At 45.9% G+C, this 22,089-nt stretch overlaps 1 protein-coding gene across 1 annotated transcript in view; it reads left to right on the top strand.

Annotated features, from left to right (window-relative positions):
- The window catches only part of LOC147678597 (uncharacterized), a 100,416-nt gene that overhangs the window by 68,632 nt on the left and 9,695 nt on the right, over positions 1–22,089 (top strand). Inside the window, exons 13-15 of the mRNA XM_086945708.1 lie at positions 215–384; positions 19,717–19,814; positions 21,126–21,208. Of these exons, the coding sequence (XP_086801834.1) occupies positions 215–384; positions 19,717–19,814; positions 21,126–21,208 (351 nt within the window). The remainder of the gene's footprint in view (positions 1–214; positions 385–19,716; positions 19,815–21,125; positions 21,209–22,089) is intronic.

Below are 22,089 nucleotides of genomic sequence, written 5' to 3' on the forward strand. Positions count from 1 at the left end.
GCAGGCCCTCAATTATGGACGCTCCCTGCCCAGGTGGGGACTCTTGCAGTTCTTGCTGCCCCTTGTAGAGGATGCAGAGCACAATCTAGCAGTTACTTCTGTCTGATTGCACTATAGTGATCATGCAAACACCCATGTTCCATAGTGGTGGTTTGAATTGGCATGATCACCTCTGCTGATCCTAACCAGTTTTCTTGTTGCGTTCCATGTTTAGCCTGCTTGCCCAATGGCACCATGATCGCCACTGCCCTGAGTGAAGACGTGCTACCTGAACTGGACGCTCGCAGAACACGCCTCCGGGATCCGACTTGTCTTCCAACGGAAGCAAACTCCTCCATGGCCCTGTTCCACATTTCCTCGCATACATGTGAGACTATCAGGATGGTAAGTGTGGCTTTCTGGAGACGGAGCAAACCTATGCAAGAGTGTGCTGGGCGCTGAATGTGCGCGCTTCCTTGGGTGGATGGATGTTGTGGAGTTGGGCCCATCAGGTTTCCTTGGGTAGATGGATGCCTTGGAGTGATGCTGGGTGCATCTGATGTGTGGTTCCTTGGGTGTATGGATGCTGTGGAGTGGTGTTGGGCGTGTCCGGTTTCCTTTGGCAGATGGATGCCTTGGAGTGATGCTGGGTGCATCTGATGTGTGGTTCCTTGGGTGTATGGATGCTGTGGAGTGGTGTTGGGCGTGTCCGGTTTCCTTGGGCAGATGGATGCCTTGGAGTGATGCTGGGTGCATCTGATGTGTGGGTCCTTGGGTGTATGGATGCTGTGGAGTGGTGTTGGGCGTGTACGGTTTCCTTTGGCAGATGGATGCCTTGGAGTGATGCTGGGTGCATCTGATGTGTGGGTCCTTGGGTGGATGGATGCTGTGGAGTGGTGTTGGGCGTGTCAGGTTTCCTTGGGCAGATGGATGCCTTGGAGTGGCGTTGGGTTGCATCTGATGTGTGGTTCCTTGGATGGATGCTGTGGAGTGGTGTTGGGTTGCGTCTGATGTGATGTTCCTTGGGTAGATGGATACTGTGGATTGACACTGCTGCAAGATGACGCTGTTCCTTCTGAGCACTTCACTCCTTGCTGGATTTCTTCATGCTGGTGCCTTTGACTTCGCCTTTTCTGGTTGGGTCAATATGTGAAAGGACAGTTAAAGGCGCCTGCACCGGCCGGCCCCTGTGCTTCAAGGAGGGTGTGCTAGCGTGGAGTGTTCCTCCAAACATAGGTTGTTCTTTCTGCTAATGTTGCTAGGAAAGCGAGGGAGTCTCAGTTCATCTGATTTGGGGACAGAAAAAAATACAAAGCTTCTCAGCAACACTCACCCAAAGCACTCCATTTTTTAAAAATCTGGACTCTGTGGGAGTCTGTTAATCCCTTTCTTTTTGTTTTGAAATCCTTGCTGCGACCTTGTGGTCTTTTCAATTAGGTTAGTTTGTGGCTCTATCCTAGAAATGAAGACTACATTAGCACTGCAGGTGTCCTGTTTCTTGGGCACCTGTACATCTTGTCCCAACCAATAGGAGCTTAACTATCATGACATGCCTACTTACTTGACTCAATGTAGCTTTGTCAGGGATCTCCTTATTGGGTACAGTAAGGGGGCGAGTGGCTTATACAGCCATGTTTGTTTACACTCTTGGACTCTGAATGTAGTAAGTTATTACTTACACTTTAAGTGGAAAAAGCCAGACCTGTCCCAGAATGCAAAGCATGAAACCAGGTTTGGGCCAACTTATACTGAACATAGAACGTTGATGGATGATGGATGGGGGTGTTACACTAGAAGCAGAGGCGCCGTAAGTCACAGGAGCAGTAGCTGTGCTCTTATATCCGCAATATTGCTAATTTTATGCTGATGGATTAAGAAGAACATTGGGATGACTTGTGGGGGTTGAGCTGTCGATCGTGGTGGGGAATTACTATTCTCCAATTAAATGCAAAGAATCTTGATTTCACGAAGACCATGGGTGCTGTCATTATGCATTACCGTTAATGCTGCCCCAACATGCAGCGCTTTAAAAACAAACCCACATCGTAAAGTTCAATTCTGGAATAATTGCATAGCATATAGGACCACAGCAACAACAATCATCCTCTTTTCAGCTGTGATGCAAACAAAGAACTTTAACTCTAAGTAAGATGAAACATTTGAAAAACTAACTTTTTAGGAAGGAATCCAACATACACCAGTGGTCTGATCCAATCGATTTTTTCACCCTATGAAAAAAGGATAGATTAAAGAACTATTATAAGAATAGGACTAAAGGCTAGGTTGTGCATATTCTAAGTACATGGCACAAAATCCATGGTTCTCATTCATCTGGATTTCCTTTTTCCTTTAAAAAAAATCATAATGGGAATAAATCTCCTCACCTTCTCCATGATGGAATATAGGGTGAGGTGGGTAGGATCATGATGGCCTCCAGTCTTTACTGAAATCCAGATTCTTTGTATGTTAATTGGAGAATCGTTATTTCATTACAAGACTGGAGGCTATCACTATGCATGTTTAAAAGCGGTCTACAGCTAAATTGCTTGCATGCTTTAGTGGTCTCAAATAAAAACGCGTAAAGGTGCTGGCATTCTATAAATCTGCTTCCTTGAGGGTCTCAGTGTACCACCAGCCCAGTATTCCTTCCTGGCCATTGCACCCACTGTTGAAAGACCACACAATTGACAAGTCTATGCCATCCTCACTCATTACTGTCCTAACCCATCTGGCTGTAGTAGTAGTAGACGCTGCCTTGTGAAGTTTAACATAAGATATTAACCTGTTGGACGCTCATGATGAGCTCAGCTCGTCCTGAGCCACGGTGCTCGTGTGCTCATGACGAGCTAAGCTAGTCCTAACTGTCCGAACGCTCGCACGTGGGGTTAATTCCCCCGCTGTGCTGAACGTTCTATGAAAACGGGTGTGGCCGTGACTAGCTCAGCTCGTCATGAGCACACTACCACCGTGGCTCATGACGAGCTGAGCTAGTCACGAGCACCAGGACGCTGTGCGCGCCACCCCGCCCTCCAGCACAGCGGGGGAATTATCCCCGCGGCCAACAGGTTAAAAGCTGGTCCTCGCCATCCTATCTAAATTCAGGCCTCCTATGCTCATACACTCTCAATTAACCACACAGTTGGGGACAATCCTTGTATGAGGGGTGGAAAACATGACCGGAAATTCTTTGTCCATTTCTATATATTTAAGTGAGCACCTTCTGAAGAATAAACCTGGTTGCAAATCTCTAACGTCAAGATCTGAAACCCTGCTGAATGATGCAAACGGAGAAAGTCGCCAATTTCAGAGCTCTGCCTTAGGAAAGATGAGAATTGCATGGCCATATGTCAAAGTTTGAATACTAATTAACATCCCAAAGGGAATCCAAGCACGGCCTAGGAGGTCTCTTAATTTGTATTCCCATCATACTACATATCAGTGGATCATTCTCAGCTGTGATGTCACCTATGAGGGCGTGGCCAGCTGAAACCCCTGCCCTAAGGCACCTAATAGTCCTGTAAGCTAAACCTGACAAACCATTCGGTTAGATAATTGGTCAAATACGTCACAGGAGCCTCCACGGGCTCCAGATCCCTTTCCACGCACCAACTACACTAAACCCCTTTATCTCTTCCTAGTTCCTGAAGACCAGGACCCGTTCAGTACATACTTAGCCTTTCTTGAAAGACCTGAGAATCTTGCAGAACCCCTGATTCTATAAACATGGTCTAGCTTTCCTTCAATCACCAGGGGATGGTTGTCCTAACTTGGGCCTATCAGCAAACCCTGATGTACTGGTCTAAAAAGGTTCCTGAACTGTCAATCGATGTGTGGTAAATATTTGATTTACCGTCTTAATTTCTATGCAGGTAAGTACTTAATCAATAATAACTCAATCGGAAAGAAAAAAACAGAGTCCGTGGTGTTAGAGTTCTTAGGGGTTTTATTCCTTAAAAAGGAATGGTCTTGACCTGGTTATCGGATTCTTACCACCACAAGGGTGTAAGAAGGGATAGAGCAATATTTTATTGACAATACATAGCTTATATACTTAAAACATGTCATAGAAAACCAATATAGTAGGCGTAACAACTGAGAGAAACGAGATAACATACACACGTGATACTGAAACGTAATTAGAAGGCGTGAACTAGGCGTGAACATAGAGGTGTGTTCTAGAAACGTCACAGGTAGGTGTCATAAGTGGGTGGCAACAATAAGCAGAATCTTGCCGTGTCAGCAGAAATCTGAGGCCTGGATGCGCGCGCAGCTGCATGACGTGTGATTGACGTGAAGCTGGAGGGTGCTGGGGACTTGACATTTACACTGACGGAAAGAGACAGAAGTCTGGCATGTCAGATCAACTTGTGCTTCTATCATATCTGGTATCTGATGTTTTAGGAACTGAGCTATCTGGGCGGAAAGGTCTCTGGGGCAGAAGCTACTCTATACTGGCTGAGAGTGCGTGTATAAGCGCCTAAGTGTCTGCATGAGAAGCGTGGGGGCATGGGCCTTCCATGGTAGCATGGTAACAGGGGCTATGAATTACTTGCACAGAGACAGTGAGGCTGGGCCCTTTTGCTCTGCAGCTGGGGAATGTTTACTTAAACTAGTAGGCAGGAATGCATTTTCGAGGAGCGGAATGGATAACTCGAAGGTTGTACTCAATCTTGGCAGGCAGCAGGCTGAGCTAAGCGCGGAGGGCCGCGCTGGAAGTAAGGCAGAGTTCACGGGTACAGAGGCAGCCTGGGCTGAGGTTTTCAGAGTCAGAAGGCAGGAAAAAAGGCTCGATGGCAGAATTCGGGGCCTGCTTTGCCAGAGCTGAAAAACGTGTAAAGTATGCCACAAAAAGACGTTGGCAAGGCATACTTAGGAACTGAATATACAACCCGTTCATGGCGGGTCTGAAAGAGGACATGTTAACGTTGGACGCAAATGTAATTGCGTCTTTATAGCTGGCACAGGAGGGAAGTTACATGCACTTTAACCTCGTACATGGAGACGGTGGGGTACACGCTAGGGAACATAACTTGACCAAAAATTTATATTTCCTCAGATGCAATCCTGGAGGTGGTGAGAATTCAAATCTCAGAATAATCATGTGTTCCGAACACATACCATATGCCCCTGGCCAATACTGTTAACTTCTGTGACTTCCAACCTCCCGGGCAATTGATATAGGAAACTGCTGAGATTCTCAATGTGAAATTGGACCATGCTGTTCGCCACAAACTTTCAATCTCTTTAGATCATTGGGCCCGGCCATCAACTCCAAACAATTTATGTGCAATGAACTCTAGACCGGACCATCATTACACCCCCCCCCCCCCCCCCCCCCCCCCCCCCTGTATCTAGATCGAAATGGATGACCGCTCTGGCCTGGGGGGGGCAAACCTGTACTAAAACTCGGGCAAAATCCCAAAGAATGCTTTGCCATTCCAACACTCTAGGCTGTTCAGCCACCACTCGCGTTCTGACTGAGCCTCTGTAGATCAACTTATTGCATCCGCATATCAAAGACCCCTGTGTAAACCAACTATCTTTTAATCTCTGAAGTGGCATGTATTGTAGGGGACTTGGGGAAGTGGCCTTGATAGAAGAGGACAGTAGAGCAATGGTTAATGCGAAGTCCGGGGCTCACCACCTCTTTCTCCAAAATATATCCCACTTCTTTCCTTATTTTATTTTCCTTCTTCTGGGGGCCAAAGAACTGGGATTACAGAGTATCCACCTGAAAACCTCCAAGGACTGACTGGGTATCGGTACTGATTTCTCCACATTGATAATGAAACCCCGTCTCTCCAAGAGATCTTGTTACTCCGAAGTGAACCAGCAGCTCTGCTTTTACCTGATTCATCTACAGGATGTCGTCCAAATATATTCTTAGCAAAATTACTCTCTCCCTTTTGAAGGCCAACAAGGGTCCTAACATTGGTAAAACACAACGGAGCCGAGGAAAGCCCAAAAGTAAGACAACAAAACTAGAAAAACTGCTTCCATCCACCTGAAACATACGTATTTCTGTGACCTCTCTGCTAAAGGGATAGTGAAATATGCATCTTTAAGTCCAGCTTTACTAACCACTTTTTTCCTAATATCTCAAATGGTGATAGACCAAATATCTGAGGTCCCTTAAGATCATAACTGGACACCACCCCTTGTCCTTTTTCCTCACAAAGAATTGCGCTCACAAATCTGTGCGTGTATCGCTCTTACCATTGCACCCTTTTGAAACATCTGGGAAGTTTCAACATCCACCAAATTGATTTATCTTTGTCAAACTATCTGTCAGGGTTGAACTTTGAATGGGCTCTTGCAGAGATCTATTTTGAAACTGGATATTGGCACAAACTCGGTTTTGTAATCCCTTTTCTTAGCTTTCCGTTAGCTTTTACTGGAGAAGAACCAGCACACATTTCCCCACCTACCTTCAGAAGCTGCTTTTCCTCTTCCTTCTCTAATCTCATTCTACCTCTGAGGGTAGAAACCTGGTGCTGTTTGGAAACCTCAACCGTAGCCTCTAACATTACCTGTAATGACTTTGGGCATAAAATTGGGACCTTCATGTTCCTCCGCTTGCAACCAGTCCTGTCATCCTTTCCAAAGACCTGTGATCCAAACATGCAACGCAGATTGTACTTTGCTCAGGGTTGTGAAGGCGGTACCATTTGCCGAGCAATTTAATGAAATCTTGACCAAAGAGGCCTCTCCGTTTACCCACTGCCTTGATTAGCTAGCTCGGCGAGCTTTGAACTCCTCATAAGGATGGCCTTTCTCTTGGCGCTCAGTATTGGCCTTACCTTACATTCAAACTGCTCTCGTGCTCCATCCTCTAAGGAGATTACGTTCAATTCCGTAGCCATTGATATGAGCCTCCTCAACCATATCCAAAATCTGAGCCAGAGGGCTCAGGACCTCTAATAACCAGTCCTGGCATTGCTTCAGGCACATTTCAAGACCCTTCCTCAGGTCTTTACCAGACTTGAATAAAGTAATAAGTTCCTGGTCCAAGTTAGGAGTCTGCCTTTCCTTATTCAACAGTGGTCTGGGTCCTTCGGCCCGCATTTAATTGCTGTTGCAGGTCAAGGGGGAGTCTAATCCACTGCGTTATAAATTTCGCCACATGAGCAAGTGGCCACCATTCAGAGCTGCAAGTGCTTAATGCAATCTGAGATAACCATGACTTGTCCCAAGGGATCCTTAACCTCTGACATAGTGGAAACTAACAGAACTAACACCAAATAGCAAATTATCTAAAAATTGTATTTGCTAAATAAACAGTAGGTTATTTAAAGATATTGCCAAATATAAACTAATACTACTAATTAACTTTTCTGTATTATAGGTACAAGGAGTAATGGTAAGTGAGACAAACCAATGTTGGACCCAGAGCTGATTGAATGAAAGTATATTCTCCTGGTCTTGCAAAGACCAAAATGAGCTGGCAAGGGAGGGATACAGACCATCATAAGTGGGAGCTAAGGCGAAAGCTCTTACTTTAACCAGCATTTTGCTGTTTGAACAAACGTAGTCATACCAAGTGAGAGCTCAACCCAACACAAAATGGCAGCCAAATCGCTAGTCCGTTGTGTTGGCAGCACGCCGAATGAGAGCGGATCGGGTAAAATGGAAAAAGTCACTGCCGAGACCTGTAGAAGGGGTTTGCCCAGGTATGTGCAGTGGCCATGTGTTGCTGCTGACCGAGGATCAGGCCGGCAGTGTGGAGTAGAGCATATGTGCAGTTCGTGTTGTGCCCTAAATGCGGCTGAGGCATGTGTAGCATGGGTCGTACCCTAAATACGGATGAGGAAACCATCTTCCTTCTCCCTCCCGAGTCCCAAACCCCATGATGGGAGGAGTGAAGGGCACAAAATATCTGCAGCGAGCAGACTGCTAAAATTGCAGTTGAATGCCTTGGAGTGTCTCAGAGCTCACATCTGCACACAACCAGACCAGTATGGTGCCAAATTAATACACCGTACTTGACTATTGTAGACGGTTAGTATTGTGGTGTTTTTTACTTACCAGGCCCACTGGGTAAAAGCTCTTGTAAATGACAAGACGACAAAAATACAGATCACAAAGTCTAAGCCATAAATTGGAATAGCTCAAGAAAACCTATGCACATAAAACCTGCATACCAACAATAAATTATTGCATACCAACGATAAATGATAACTAAAGGCATTAAACATTATACTTGAATAAACCAGCAGAAGTGCTACTTATCTGAATAAGGAGTGGTTAATAAAAGAGGAAGATGGTGGTTGCTTTGGTCCTATATGCTGTGCCATTATTCAAGAATGGAACTTTTTACTTTATGCAAAAACCTTTATTGCTGCCCCAACATACAGCCCTTTAAAGAACAAACCTACATCCTAATGATGGCCTCTGGTCTTGTAATGAAACTGATTTTACTCGGTGAGACCCTGAGGACCCAGGTGCCTCCCTGCGCACATCGAGATAGTAGACTTCTGGGCTGTGCGGCATGAGCCTGCATCTATGGACCGAAGTAAACATCCATAATACGACTGGAGGTATGAGGGTCTTTTTCAGGAGTAACACCAGAACCACCTATTTAAAATTAATACCTCTAAGACTCGCACTCTCATAGGGGAAATAATCCACCCAACCTCATGGGCCGAATGGTTAACCAAGTACATAAAGCTCTGAATAAATGTATTCATACAGGACGAAACCCCTCGTCCACGCGTCTTCATAGAGCTGTTCCTTCACCAGCAGGTAGTATTGCCAATAGGTATGTGTGTGTATATGTGTGTGTGTGTGTATATATATATATATATATATATATATATATATATATATATATATATATATATATATATTGGGTTAGTCTAAAATTGTATTAAAGGAGTAGAATTGCTATTTTTTGTGCCTCCCTAATTATACAAGATTAAAAACATTTGGAGTGGCAATCTGAGTTGGGCACCTCCCTCAGCTATCCTATGGTCAACCGGTTTCTTGCTTACCCAATTGTGTTATCAAATCCGTGTTTTCAGGTTTTTAGGTCATAAACCCGAACGGGGGTGAAGTTCCCCCATAGTACGCAGTCACCCACACCACAATAGTGCTCCCTCTAAGCCATCTGCTGACCTTTAACCTTGTGCATGACGAGGATGAAGATTTGTATTAGACATCACCTAAACTTATGGTTTGTACACCCAGGAGTCTGGTAGCATGAGGCTCCGCGCCCCGCTTATGTCCAGACCGTATAATCTAGAGAAGTATTTCAACAATGGGGAGCAGGTTTCAGACCACTGAATTTACTTTTATTTTGCTGGTGGATTTTTGGTCTATTTAGTCAGGACTGCTGTGTTATGTAAATTTTATCAGTGAATTTAACAATACTTGTCTCTAAATTCGGTGCAGTAATGTACCAATTCATCCCGTTTAATATGCCCTTAGTTGGGCGTAACGTTAGGACTTGTATAGCGACTCGTGATGAGCGCTGGGGACCGCCTCTCAGATCTCTCAAAGCTAGCCCTTAGTTTGGTGCTAGAGGATCTGTGTCTTTATGTGCAGTTCTCTCTATATATCTCTCTAATTGGAACCTAGAACCGCTGTTTGGTGCAGTGATGTCTCAATTTATACAGAGGCCTCTGCTTAGCCCCTGTGGCCACCATCTATAATTTGTGCCCAGGGAAAGCAGCAAAGTGCTGTGGAGCCGTAACTTAATCCCTCTCCTCCTGTAGGTTTACCTTGATGAATGCTGCAGAGTATAGCCGAGCTGAACTGTTGGTCAAGGTTTAACGATCTGGCGACGTGGGTCCCTGTAGCCCACGTTGCCCTAAAATACCTGCTACAGATTTCTTTTTTTTTTTTTAGCTTTGTATCAAAGTTGTGTATTTGTAACCATGTCAAATTTGCGAATGAGTCTCCCGGGGGATAATCCATTTAATAATTTAAATTTTTTTTTTTATTCAGTTTTTGAACATATTTTATAAAAGTAAAGGCTTATTAAAAATGTTTTGTTTTGACATTGATTGTGTAACTAACACGCCTAAGGTCCATAACTATGACCTTGTGTTAATAATTGAAATTATAGTGGACACCAGTTAATGTGTCCAATAACACTTAGTATGCAATGTACATGTAGTGGTTAATATCTGGTAAGTGTGGGTAATGACAGTACACTTTCTCTGGATCTCCATGGTCCATTTTGCTTCTGTTGTGAGCTTCTATACCTGTTGTCCTCAGAAGATCTGATTGGTCTTAGTGAAAGATGCTAAGGAATGTCTTTCCACCTCCTCATTTAGCCCCACTCTTCCAGCAGACAACTTAAAAATCCAACTCTGCTCTTCGTACAGTAGTGTTGCAGGTTTGTGTTCGATCATGCTGTCTCTAAAACTGTCCGTTTAAGATCCTGAGCAGTGGACTGGTTCTTGTTTTAGTGCACAATCCATTTCCTGAAGAAGCTGGTGTCGTAGACTTGAATCTAATTCTAACTGTGCGTCACAGGCAGATATCTTGGGGTATGGGCAAGAGAGCATAAACAAGCATTGGGTGTTGCAGTTCATCAAAGATCTTTGTCCCGTGTAGTGCTCAGGCCTCCATCTAGAGATTGACACAACAAACCCACAGTTCACTAATGTTTATCCCTTAACCTAATGGAGAATCCTTATTAGACCATTGGAATATTGAGCGCTCCATTGCCCAGAGCATCAACATTCCAGTCTCACAGCTGTTCTGTGAACAAAGGCTTCACGGAGCACGAGGGGATTTCAACGCCCTCTGGCTCCGTGAGGCCTTTGTTTTACTATTTAGAACTTTCTGCCCTCTAGGGGTGGAATGTTCGAATAACCTTATAGCCTGCTGTTGCAGGCTCTACCGGCCATTAGAACATTGGAATGTGGAGCCCTCCATTGAATACAATGGAGTGCTCCGCTTCTAAGGGCCGGTAAAAGCATGCAAAGCAGCATTCCAATGTTTTACAAAGTCCTCTCGGAGCCAGAGGGGATTTAAGCTCCCTCTGGCTTCGATAGGCCTTTGTTTTATTTGTTAGAATATTCTGCTCTCTAGTGGCAGAAGGTTCTAATAGCCTTCTAGCCTTCCGTAGTTGGGCTATAACTGCCATTAAAGACCCGCTCTCCTGTTCAAGGCCTTTGCCTTCGGCTCGGGCCTTTAATGCTGAAGTGGGCCTTTAATGGCCAGTATAACGTGCTACAGCAGGCCAAAAGGTTATATTAAAGGTCCACTTCCTTGTTAAAGGCCCTCTCCTTCGGCTTGGACCTTGAACTCTGGAGCGGGCCTTTAATGGCCGGTATAGTCCGCTGTGACTGGGTATATCAATGGACTTCTGTTCGTGTGAGTATTAAAGGCACCCCTGTCACAGCAATCCCTCCATCTCGGACAGATCTGCTGGTAAAACTCCTTTTTAAAGGTACTGGATGAAACCGTGCTACCTCACTTGTGAAATTCAGACTGTTTGCTTTGTGAAACAGAAGGTACATAATGTGTCTCCCATCCTAATTTTGAGATCTAAGAAATGGGTTTCAGATTTAATAATTAATGTTCATTTTAGGTGTGGATTCTTTAGATTGAGCTAGGTTAAGAAATCAACACTAAAATCCTTCGATTCACAAAACCATTAGGGTATAGGTTACAATGGACTTTCCTCAAACACTTGACATGATTTACTACTGAAATATTGGATGTAGTACGCTCTAATAGTCTGTGCACAAATTGCAAGTGGCTCAATTCTCAATCCTTCCCTGTTTGTGCTGTGGTCTGAATAGTAATGTATATTGCAACCACTTATTACCAGGTGAGATTAAATTTACACCTCACGTGCTATTTCAGCAGATCAAACCTTCTGCTGAATTTTTGCAAGTGAAACGCCCCATCACTATTGGGTCACGTGGATTTTTGTGCAGTATGCACCAACATGTACATGTTACTCAATGTTGAATAGGCGTCATTTGTTGGACCCAATCAAATACCCCATACGCAGTGTTTCTGCACTTTGAAGTAGGTTTGAAGCAAAAAGACTGGAGCACACACCAACAGGTGACGTCTCCCACATAGTATGGCGTGTACTTGAATGACCATTCATTACATATTGGATGACTTATGCAGGTCAGCCGCAAAACCCTCTAGCTTTGCTTTCACACCACTTTCCACCTAAACTTGTGCTTTGTACCTTTTGCCTGTAGTTTCTACTGTTATGAGGGCATTTACAGTCCACCTCTTAATATACAGTACTCCACATTAATTATCTATCTTGTGTGACAATGACATCGATTTTTAAATGGAAACTTCCTAAATATTCGCCTATTGGCGTTCTAACCTAACCGCTCTAGCCTTTAAGTCCAAAAAGCCGAAACACTAGACTGCTATTCTTGGCTCTTTCTACATACACATTTGTGAAAACATGACTCTAAAAGCACAAATACTATCGGAGCTGTAAAGATGGTATTTTATGGAGACCACACCGTGTGAGTTCTGTTTAATTCTTTATTTTCACGGAGCGCCGGGAAACACAACTTTGCAGTTTAACGGTCGGCGCCGATAATCACATAATGGCCGCCTTCAGTTTCCGCTACTCCCCTTCCTGTTCCGTCTGGCGGAACACTAGAACGCTACCACATATCTCCCCCCTTTATACAAATATCACAATAAAGCAAAGTTCTTACTTCCAGTCCATGTTAAAGTCCTTATACTTCTCTGGCACCTTCACTTCCCTTCCAACTCTGGTCTTCACCTTCGCCACTCCTACATTGCTGTCCTGGTCCTTCTCTCCCATGGGCCTCCCTGCGCTTTCACTATCGTTGTCCATCACTTCCTCATACTCTTCTTCCTTGCACCAGCTACTCAGCCCTTCACTCGCACCTACTTCGCCATCTTCCACTTGCGGCATTCCTTCTTCTACATTCTCACTTCGCCTTCGACTACTTCCTTCTTCTACATCTTCCACGACATTCTCTGTTCCATCTTCCACTTCACGTTCCCACTTGATGATTTTGCTGCATTTGGCCATCCTGTCCTGCGACCATACCTTCCCATCACTGAGTAAGGCTGACCGGGCGTACGGCTCCAGAACTTGCAAGGGTGGTGAGAACTTGCTTTCACCCTTCTTCTTGAGGACGGCCAGCTTGACTCTCACCCAGTCACCCTTTTCCAGTTCTGCTCCCTTCACGTGATTTCTATTGAAATGTGTTGTGTACACCTCCTGTGCTCTCCAAGTTCCTTTTTACCACCGCTGGAGACCATTTGCTCTGTATCACTAACTTCCTCCATGCTACGTTATCCTTGGTAAATGCTTCTCTCCCTCTCAGGACTTTAAAGGGGCTGTATCCTGTGCTCCCCGGTGTGATCCGATATGCCCAGATCATCTTTTCCAGTTCCTTCTCCCAATCTAGCCCATCGTTGATGGCTGCCTGGATGGTACCCATAATCACGCGATTAAATCGCTCCACTTGGCCATTACCTGAGGGATGATAGATTGGCGTGTGTTTCACTTCTATTCCGTTTCTCTCTGTGAAGGCAATCCACTTGGCCGAGGTGAACTGCGGCCCATTGTCGCTGATGATGACCTTCGGGATTCCCTCTCTGATAAAGGTGGCTCGCAGGAAGTTTACAACTGCTTCCGTATCCACATTCTCTCACCTCTATTTCTGGCCATTTAGAGTACTTGTCGATGAGCCACCACATACTTCTGTGTCCCAGCTTTATTTAGGACAGGCCCCATTATGTCCACCGACACCAGGGTCCATCAGGTATCGGGAATTTTCCTAGAGGGGGTCTGATCATGCTTTGTGATTTGTCCGCCTTGGCACACGACTCAGTCTCACATGTCGTTCGACCTGCGCATCGATGGCCGGCCACCAGTATGCTTGCCTGGCAAGGGCTTTGGTTTTGGTGATGCCCTGGTGCCCTTCATGTAATAAAGTCATTAAATGTTGCAGTATGCCTTGAGGTGGTACTACTTTGTCCCCTCTCAACAAGAAAGTGGGATTCTCGGCCAGCGACAGTTCATCCCTCACTTCCCAATACCTCCGGAGTTCCTCTTTGAGGTGTCTTTTCTCTGGCCACCCATGGATGACGTATCCCTTGATGGCTTCCAAGTCACTATCCTCTTTGTATGCCTCTTCCCACTCTTGCACACTTATCACTTTTTCGGCATCCTGAATGGTGGCGACCACATAGCCTTCCCAACTTTGTTCCTCCTGGCAGCTTGCGTCTTCCATGGCTGCCGCTCTGCTAAGGAAGTCCGCCACCTTGTTTTGCGGTCCTGGGATGTGTTCCACATCATATACAAAGTCCAACAGTCGCAGAGTCATTTTTGCGATCCTGGGTGTAGCGTGAGCATGGCCACTTGAGGTTAACACTCGGACCAGGGGCTTGTGGTCGGTCTTCACTAAGAATTTTGCTCCCCACAGGTATTGGCGGCATCTCTCCATGGCCCACACAACTGCCAACATCTCCTTCTCAATCACGCTAAACTTTTCCTCGTTGGGTGCTAGGGACCTGGATGCGAAGCTGACTGTCACTGTCTCGCCATTCTCGGACCGTTGCATCAAGACTGCCCCTAGGCCCTTGTCACTTGCGTCTGTCGTGAGGATTGACTCTGCACTGGGGTCGAATCCTTTGAGTGGAATGGTGGCACTCATCTCCCTCTTCAGTGATTCGAACTCGGTCTGTTCCTCCTGACCCCATTGGAACTTGTTCTTTTCCTTGAGTAGCTGACGTAGGTGATGCGTTTTGGTGGCAAAGTGGGGAACAAATTTACTGTAATATTCGGCCATTCCTAAGAACGACCGAACATCTTCTTTCTTGCTCGGGGTGGGGGCATCCTGAATCGCCTTCATGTTGGATGTTTTTGGTTTAATCCCTTCTTCGCTCACCTCATGACTTAAGTACGTGACTGACTGTACTCCGAATTTGCACTTTGACCACTCCGCTGTTAGCCCATTGTCCTGCAAGGTTCTTAGTACTTTGAAGTTTTTCATTGTGGTCGTGCATGGTCTTTCCCATCACAAAGATATCATCTTGGAAGAACTGTACATCTTCCACGCCCTTCAGTAGTCTGCATCATCTTCTGGAAAACCGCGGCCGCCGAGGCCAGGCCAAACGGCATCCGTACAAATTCATAACAGCCGAACGGCGTGATGAACGACGTGAGATGGCTGCACGATGGGTGTAGTCTCACTTGGTGGTAGGCTGACGATAGGCCCACTGGAGAACCACTTGATGTTTTTTGTCTTCGCTAGCATCTCGTTTATTCGAGGCAGAGGAAACTTGTCAATGATTATATTTTTGTTTAGTTCCCGAAGGTCCACGCACAGCCGGACCTTTCCATTCAGCTTCTGGGCCACCACCAGGGGAGAAAGCCATTCAGCGCTTTCTATGGCTCTGATCACTCCTTCTCTTTCGAGTCTGTCCAGTTCCTGTTGTACCGCTTCCCTGCTCCGGAATGGGATGTTCCTCACCTTGTGCACCACAAGAGTTGCCCCCTCCTTCAGCTTGATTAGGTGCTTGTATCTCGCTAGTTCCCCTATTTGGCCGTTGAAGACTTTGGGGTATGCTCGTTTCCACGATTCAGCGTCATCTCTCCTGTCCATATCTATAAGTAGGATCTTCTCAATGCCTCCAGGGTTAAGTTGTATCCCTAAGGCACCTTGGTCTTTCCAACTCAGAACCGAGGGGCCTTTCTCCGCAATGTATAACTTGCACATGGCCTGGCGGCCTCTGAATTCAAACGATAGGGGGCAATACCCCAACATCGGGATCTTCTGCCCTGTGTATGTGACAGGTCGCAAGTCCATGGGGTGCAGATTCTCTCTGTGCTTTGATACGAATCTTTCTTCCCATACCTTTCTTTGTATGATGGAGATGGGAGCACCGCTGTCCGCTATCATTTCCAAAGGTATTCCACCGATGTGCATGTCCAGTCTGGGTTTGTCGGTACCCGACCCTTCCAATTCCAGCACCTGTACGTCTATGTATAGGATTTCTTCCAAGTCTTCTGTTTCCTCAGATCCAGTTGTTTCGTCCTGCTGTTCTTGGTCCACATACTCGACTGTTGTTCCCTTGGTTTTGCGGCGGCATACCTTCTCGTAGTGCCCGAACACTCCACAATACGAACATTTTGCCCGAAACGCAGGGCACACTTTGTCATTTCCTAAGTGCATCGTACTCCCGCACCTGTAACAGCTTTGACGTCCCCCTTTGTTCGCTCTCTGGTCCGCTGGATTGGAATGTTTAGGACGTCTACCTTCCTGATTTCTCTGCAGCTCTTTGCTTGGGACGCTCTCCCTTCCCTTGCGTCGTTATCTTGCATACTGTTTGCGTCCCTGTTTCCTTCTTGGCCGCCTGGGCACATCGTTTGGACAGTTCGACCTTTTTAACCATTGCCCAAATTTCCTTGAGGGGGGCATCTCCATTCACCCATAGTTTCTCTTGGACATGGGTGCTTGACGTGTGCATGATGATCTGGTCCCTAATCAGGTCGTCGTGTAGTGCGCCGAACTTGCATGTGAGTGCCAGTTTCTGCAGGGCTACAACATATTCATCCACCGTCTCATTGCTCTTCTGTTTCCTCTGGAAGAAGTTGTAGCGGTCAATCACAACACACACGACAGGTCAGGTCTGAAATGCGCGTCTAGATCAGCAATTGCGTGGCTAAATAAGTCTGTGTCTGTGGCATCCCTCTCTATTTTGACGAGGGTGTCGTAGACCCTTATCCCTTCGGGGCCCAGATTATGCAACAGGATTTTTTTTCTTCTCTTGCTGCAGTATGGCGCACCCGCCTCTTCTTCCAACGCGTCGAGGTAGTTGAGGAAATACCTCTTCCAGTCCTCCCATAGCCTCCCCCAATCACAAGCCATGGACCTTTTACTGATATTCGTAACCACTCTATAACCAAGTTTGGGGTGTGCTCCTCTACGTTTTTTACTACAAACCGTAGCGTGGGCTAAACTTTACTTGAACCCATACCTTGAATGTTGGGTAGTAAGTGTTTAAGATCGTTTGAGCATCACAACTTTGTTCAAAGTGTGTTTCAGCTACACTTGGTGCTGCTCATTATGGTTTCCATATATGTTATGAGGCTGCGTAGCCATCTGCAATCCCAATTCTAAGCTGGCCTAAAGTCTCGTCCAGCATATTCCTCAGCACCCGCTCACGTAATCTGCTTCTTGCAGCTTGGTGCGGACAGTGGTGCTATTCTGGCATCTGCTTGGGACGCAATCAGCCTGAAGAGGTGAGGGAAGACATTCAAGCTGGTGCCCCACAGCAAAGCATCCTCCCCATCCACTGATGGTGCTCTGCGCACTTCACAAAAGCCCATGTAACACAGAAAACAAACTGAAGGGACCGAGCTAGGACTCGTCGCAAACACTTGACAGACCCCCTCTGTTCCCTACTCATTCTGCAGCATCTCCTCTTGTCCAGGTTTTTTTAAAAAACAGTTTTTATTTGAAACAGCAGCAATAAAGACATTATATAGAAATCTCTGGCAAAGTTACACAAGATTATATCATTACTTCACGATTTTCAAGTGATCAGGAGCCCATAGGATACACTCTATTAATCGCATTAACAGTTACCATGAGGGTTGCAATTATGTCCCCGGGTCAGGAAAAACCACAAATTCTCATTCTTAGTTGGCTTAAGTATGTGCCATCAACTCCTCATCTTCCCCCCGCCAACAGTCTCTCCCTCAGTTCCACCGTAGGAGAAATGCAGATCTCACCCCTGTATTTATTCCAGCGTCACCACTTATGATCCCATTTTTGGGGACATCCTATCCCTTTATACAGTTTTTTTTCCACAATCATGGCATGGTCCATATCTTATGCCCAATCCCTTAAATGGGGTATTGTGCCCACCCCGGAGTAATATTCCGTTTCGCTATACTCCCCCCTATAATGGCCCATGGCTGTTCCACTTGTATGAGGTCTGTCTCTTCCCAGATATTGAGGAGACATGGTGTAGGAGATGGCTGTATAGGTTTGTCACAAGTCCTGGTTAATTGTCTGACGTCTTTCCAGTATTGTATGCGGGGCAATCCCACAGGATGTGTATGAATGTACCAGTCTGATTACAATGTTGGAGACAGAGTGCATTGGATCTTCTAACTAACCTAAATAAGTGTGGTGTCAAAATATACCCGATGGAGAATCTTGAGCTGGACCAGCCGAAGTCTCATTGGGATGGCCACCTCCCGGGGGGAGGCCAGTGCCTCTATTCAGTCCTCTTCTGCCATTTCCCCCAGGTCTACCTCCCAACTCGCCCGTAGTTTCAGCATTGGGTCGGTCCAGTTATTGATCAATTTCTTATACGTGAGGGAAATGGCCTTACAGTCCATTGGGTCCAGCAAGTCTGTCCTCAAGAGGAGAGGAATCCAAGAGGGGGTATCCTTCGGGAGGGCAGAGTCCATGGTATGGCTGATCTGAAGATAGCAGAAGTTCTCCGGTGCTAGTTGGTATTTAATTTGGAGATCTGCAAACGATGCCTTAATGCCTTTAGCCCACAGTGGAAATCCCGATCATGTCCCATATCAAACCCCAGTCACAGTCATCCCAAAATGTCTGGTTTCCACAGAGGGGTAGCCTTCGTTAGACTCCCCCGCCAACCCATCCGCTGCTTGACTCCATGCCACACTTCCACTGTATGCGCCGTGGGGCCAGTCAGGCGTAGTTTTCTGTGTATAATGCTCTGCTATAGCCCCCCTTCCCCCATTAGCCAATGGTCGGTGCGGAAGCAGGGATCGTCATGTGACCCAAACACCCATTTAATGATGGCCTTTAGGTGCGAAGCCTGATAGTAGAGGCGCATGTCTGGCATCCCAATACCCCCGTCATACCACCCTATAGTGAGTTTGTTTATGGCTATTCGAGGTGGCCTATTCTCCCAAAGTAAGTCCCTCACTGCTGCTTGGATCTGTAAAAAATAAGTTAGGAACTGGATTAGGAGTATTTTGCAGGGCATAAAGAAAGCGGGATAGGGCGTGCATTTTGAATAAAGATGCACGTCCCAGAAGAGTAAGAGGGAAGTGTCTTCCAATGTGACATCCGATCTGAACCTCTGCAGCGGCCCCAACAGGTTCTGTTCATAAAATAGTGCTGCATCAATTCTTGTCCAGGTTTATGGCTAGGGTGGCTGGGGTGTCCAGCCACGTATAGAAGAACATCTGGGTTAATGTGCATTAGCAACTCTGGCCCTTCTGACATTCAAGTTTGCGTTATGATTTCTCACTAGTTATCAATTTCTCCTCCTTAGTTTACTCCTCCATGATCGGAGACATACCTGGATGGACAGCAGCTTCCTTCAGGCTTGAGGAGAAGGGTGAACTCTTACCAGCCCGAAGGCAGGAGCTTTCAGAACCATTTTGGGCTTCTTTTTGAGAATTTTTTTTGGGGGTGTGGGGGGGTGTGAATGGACTACTTGGAAGATGCATTGATTTCGCCCAAGAAGAGATGTCCGAAGCGTGTGAAGCTGTCTCATTGAGAATGGTTTGGATAGCAGGCCAACTATGGTGTTTCATGGAATATACCTCCTTAATCAGTATCATCCGCAGTGTAATGGCACTTCTGACTGTGCACTTGAATGGGTGGTGTCAGACAGCGACCTGTGGTAGCTGAGCAAGAACACTTGATAGAATGAGACCTGGTGATCTGACCTTGGATAAGCCCACCTTTGCTGTGCATTGTAAGTGTGATCTGACTGCTTCCCAGCACTACAGTTGAGCTTCTTGCTTTGTCTTCTCCAAACCAGTTTGATGGCATATATTTGGTGAATGAGAACGCAATCTTGTTCGACCGAGAGGTGATTCCTGTTGGAAAGCCGGTAATCTCCAGAGATCCAGAATACAAGTAAGTTTCATTCCTATGTACAGGGGCAGGCCATCTTGGAGTTTTGAGGAAACTGGAAAGGGGGGGGAGGGGGACTTCTTTTTTTATGAATCTGTAGATTGAAGCGGGTTGTGCACATTGAGTTCTTAGCAAAGATGCGCAGGAGGATGCTTCTTGGATGTACATGACACCTGAAGGAAATGTCTTTGCATGTATCAGATACAATCTTAAGACTCGACCACAGCTCTCCAAAGGGATGTGTCTTTGACTGACCCTGTCCGGTCATGTTTATTTGTCCACTTGCACCTTAGTGAAGAGGTCTGTTTCCTTCATAGTGAACATGTCAGATGAGTCCCGTTAAAGTATATAACATAGCTTTTGCAGTTGCAAATAGTATTGCTGTATCACTTACCACCCCAGGCGAGGTGTTGAAGTGCTTTGTGGAAAGTAGCACTCTACTCCGGAACCCAAGAGTAGAGGTGAACAGTTAGATCAGTGTAAAAAAAAAAAAAAATAAGGAAAGTTTTAAACTTTTTTTTTGTGCTTTCGTTTTTAGGCTTGTGCTCTTAAGAAACCCCACAAACAGACGTGCAACCACAATTTAAAGAGAATTCAAAACTAATCTAAATTTATACATGACTTTTTTTTAATCAAAACGGTAAAGCTAAATGAAATTGAGAGGATACCAGAAATTATGTTTAAACAAGTGTGTGTATTAGTCGTATGTGTATGTACAGAGTACCATCTACAAAATAAATCCTTGATTGTTCTTAGGTGCTATTATCCCGGAGAATGCTGTTAAACCTTCAGGTTAAGAATTGCAGTTCTCCACCTAAACCAGTGCTATCCTGTTATACAGTGCCACCCCTGGTGTGTGCACGCACACCTGTGGCACACCTGGTTACTGGCTCCCAGGAATAGGCATTAAAGGCCACTGGCTTCAGAAGCCATGGTACCTACGGGCATACAATGCACCTACTTTTACCCTTCTGTCCTCACTGTAATAACCACACTCATGCTATGTGCAGGAGTGTTTTGTAAGCCCTGTGCCTCACAGTTGCCACAGACTGACCCACTTCCGGCAAGAGAAGGGCAGTTAGTGGTGGCATTCATATACTGTTGCCTGGTATGAACGGATCCTCCATTGACGTTGCATAAGAGGCACCCGCTGTAGACTCGTTTGTCCTTTCCATAGACGCCGGGTCCCATTTGTGTCGTGAAGTCTTATGCCCACAGCACAACCTCTCCCTTCGTGACACCAGGGCAGACCTTCTCGCTCCTTTCTTTGGGGATTTTCAGAGTTGCTTTACTCAAATTTGGTTTCTCTTCCAGGTTGACCATCCGTTGCCGCTACCCTGTCAGCCAAACCAAGAGAGTCTACGGAAAGAAGGGGATTCTCCAGAGAGGGGCTCAAGGTAACGTCTCTTCCCTCACAATTTCTTAGAATGCATGGGTTGACTCGTCCATGGGCCATCCAGTGTAGCATTCTCGTGCAGTCCCGCATCCCGAAGGCATCCTAGAATGTTGTTCGGCTTGAGGTATACTTGGAATTTGAGACTTATTGTGGTGTTCATCAGAAGACCCCCTTTAAGTCTGTTCAGAACTGACAGTTCTACAAAACCTCTTCCAGCACCTCCTAGATACCTATAGCTTTTCAACTCGCTCCATCTCCTGTAGAGTAGAGGGAGGCGCGTACATTTCTTCAAGTTGGGTTGGTTACTTTTTACACGTCTGCAGCAATGCAACAACTAATTCATAAGCGCACGCATTTGGCTTGTGTTTTACATTGTTTCCAGACACTATGTTGATGACTTGTTGGTAGAGCCCATTTAGTCCTGCGAGGTTTCCACTTTGTTGAAGCAAATGAGATGCTGGTCGAGAGCTGAAGCTGGGATTTGAGGTGGTGTCCTGGTAACTATGGTGTATGAACCCTATAAGGCTGGCTGCCTACAGTAGAGCTCTGAAGACGTTCCATATTGGGTCTGGTCACAAAGTCCTCTTTCGTGTTGGTAATTTTGTTGTGCATTTACACATGCATGCAGAAGAGGCTATGCCTATGGAGCCTGTGGCAAGTGGTTTCACGTTAACAAGCCCCATGTCCAGATGTGACTGAAATGGACTCTTTAGATCTCGCTTGAGAGCACAGCCGTCTGCAAGACCTATTGCTACCATTCTTAAGCCTTCGTCCAGGGGACAAATAGCGCAAAACAAACCTAAATGGAAAGTCGGTGGGAGAGGGAAATGCGAGGACTTGCAGAGACCGTGTACAAGAGCCTTGGCTAAAACATTAAAATGA

The sequence above is a fragment of the Lissotriton vulgaris genome, chromosome 12, assembly GCF_964263255.1.
Source record: "Lissotriton vulgaris chromosome 12, aLisVul1.2, whole genome shotgun sequence".
Lineage (NCBI taxonomy): Eukaryota > Metazoa > Chordata > Amphibia > Caudata > Salamandridae > Lissotriton > Lissotriton vulgaris.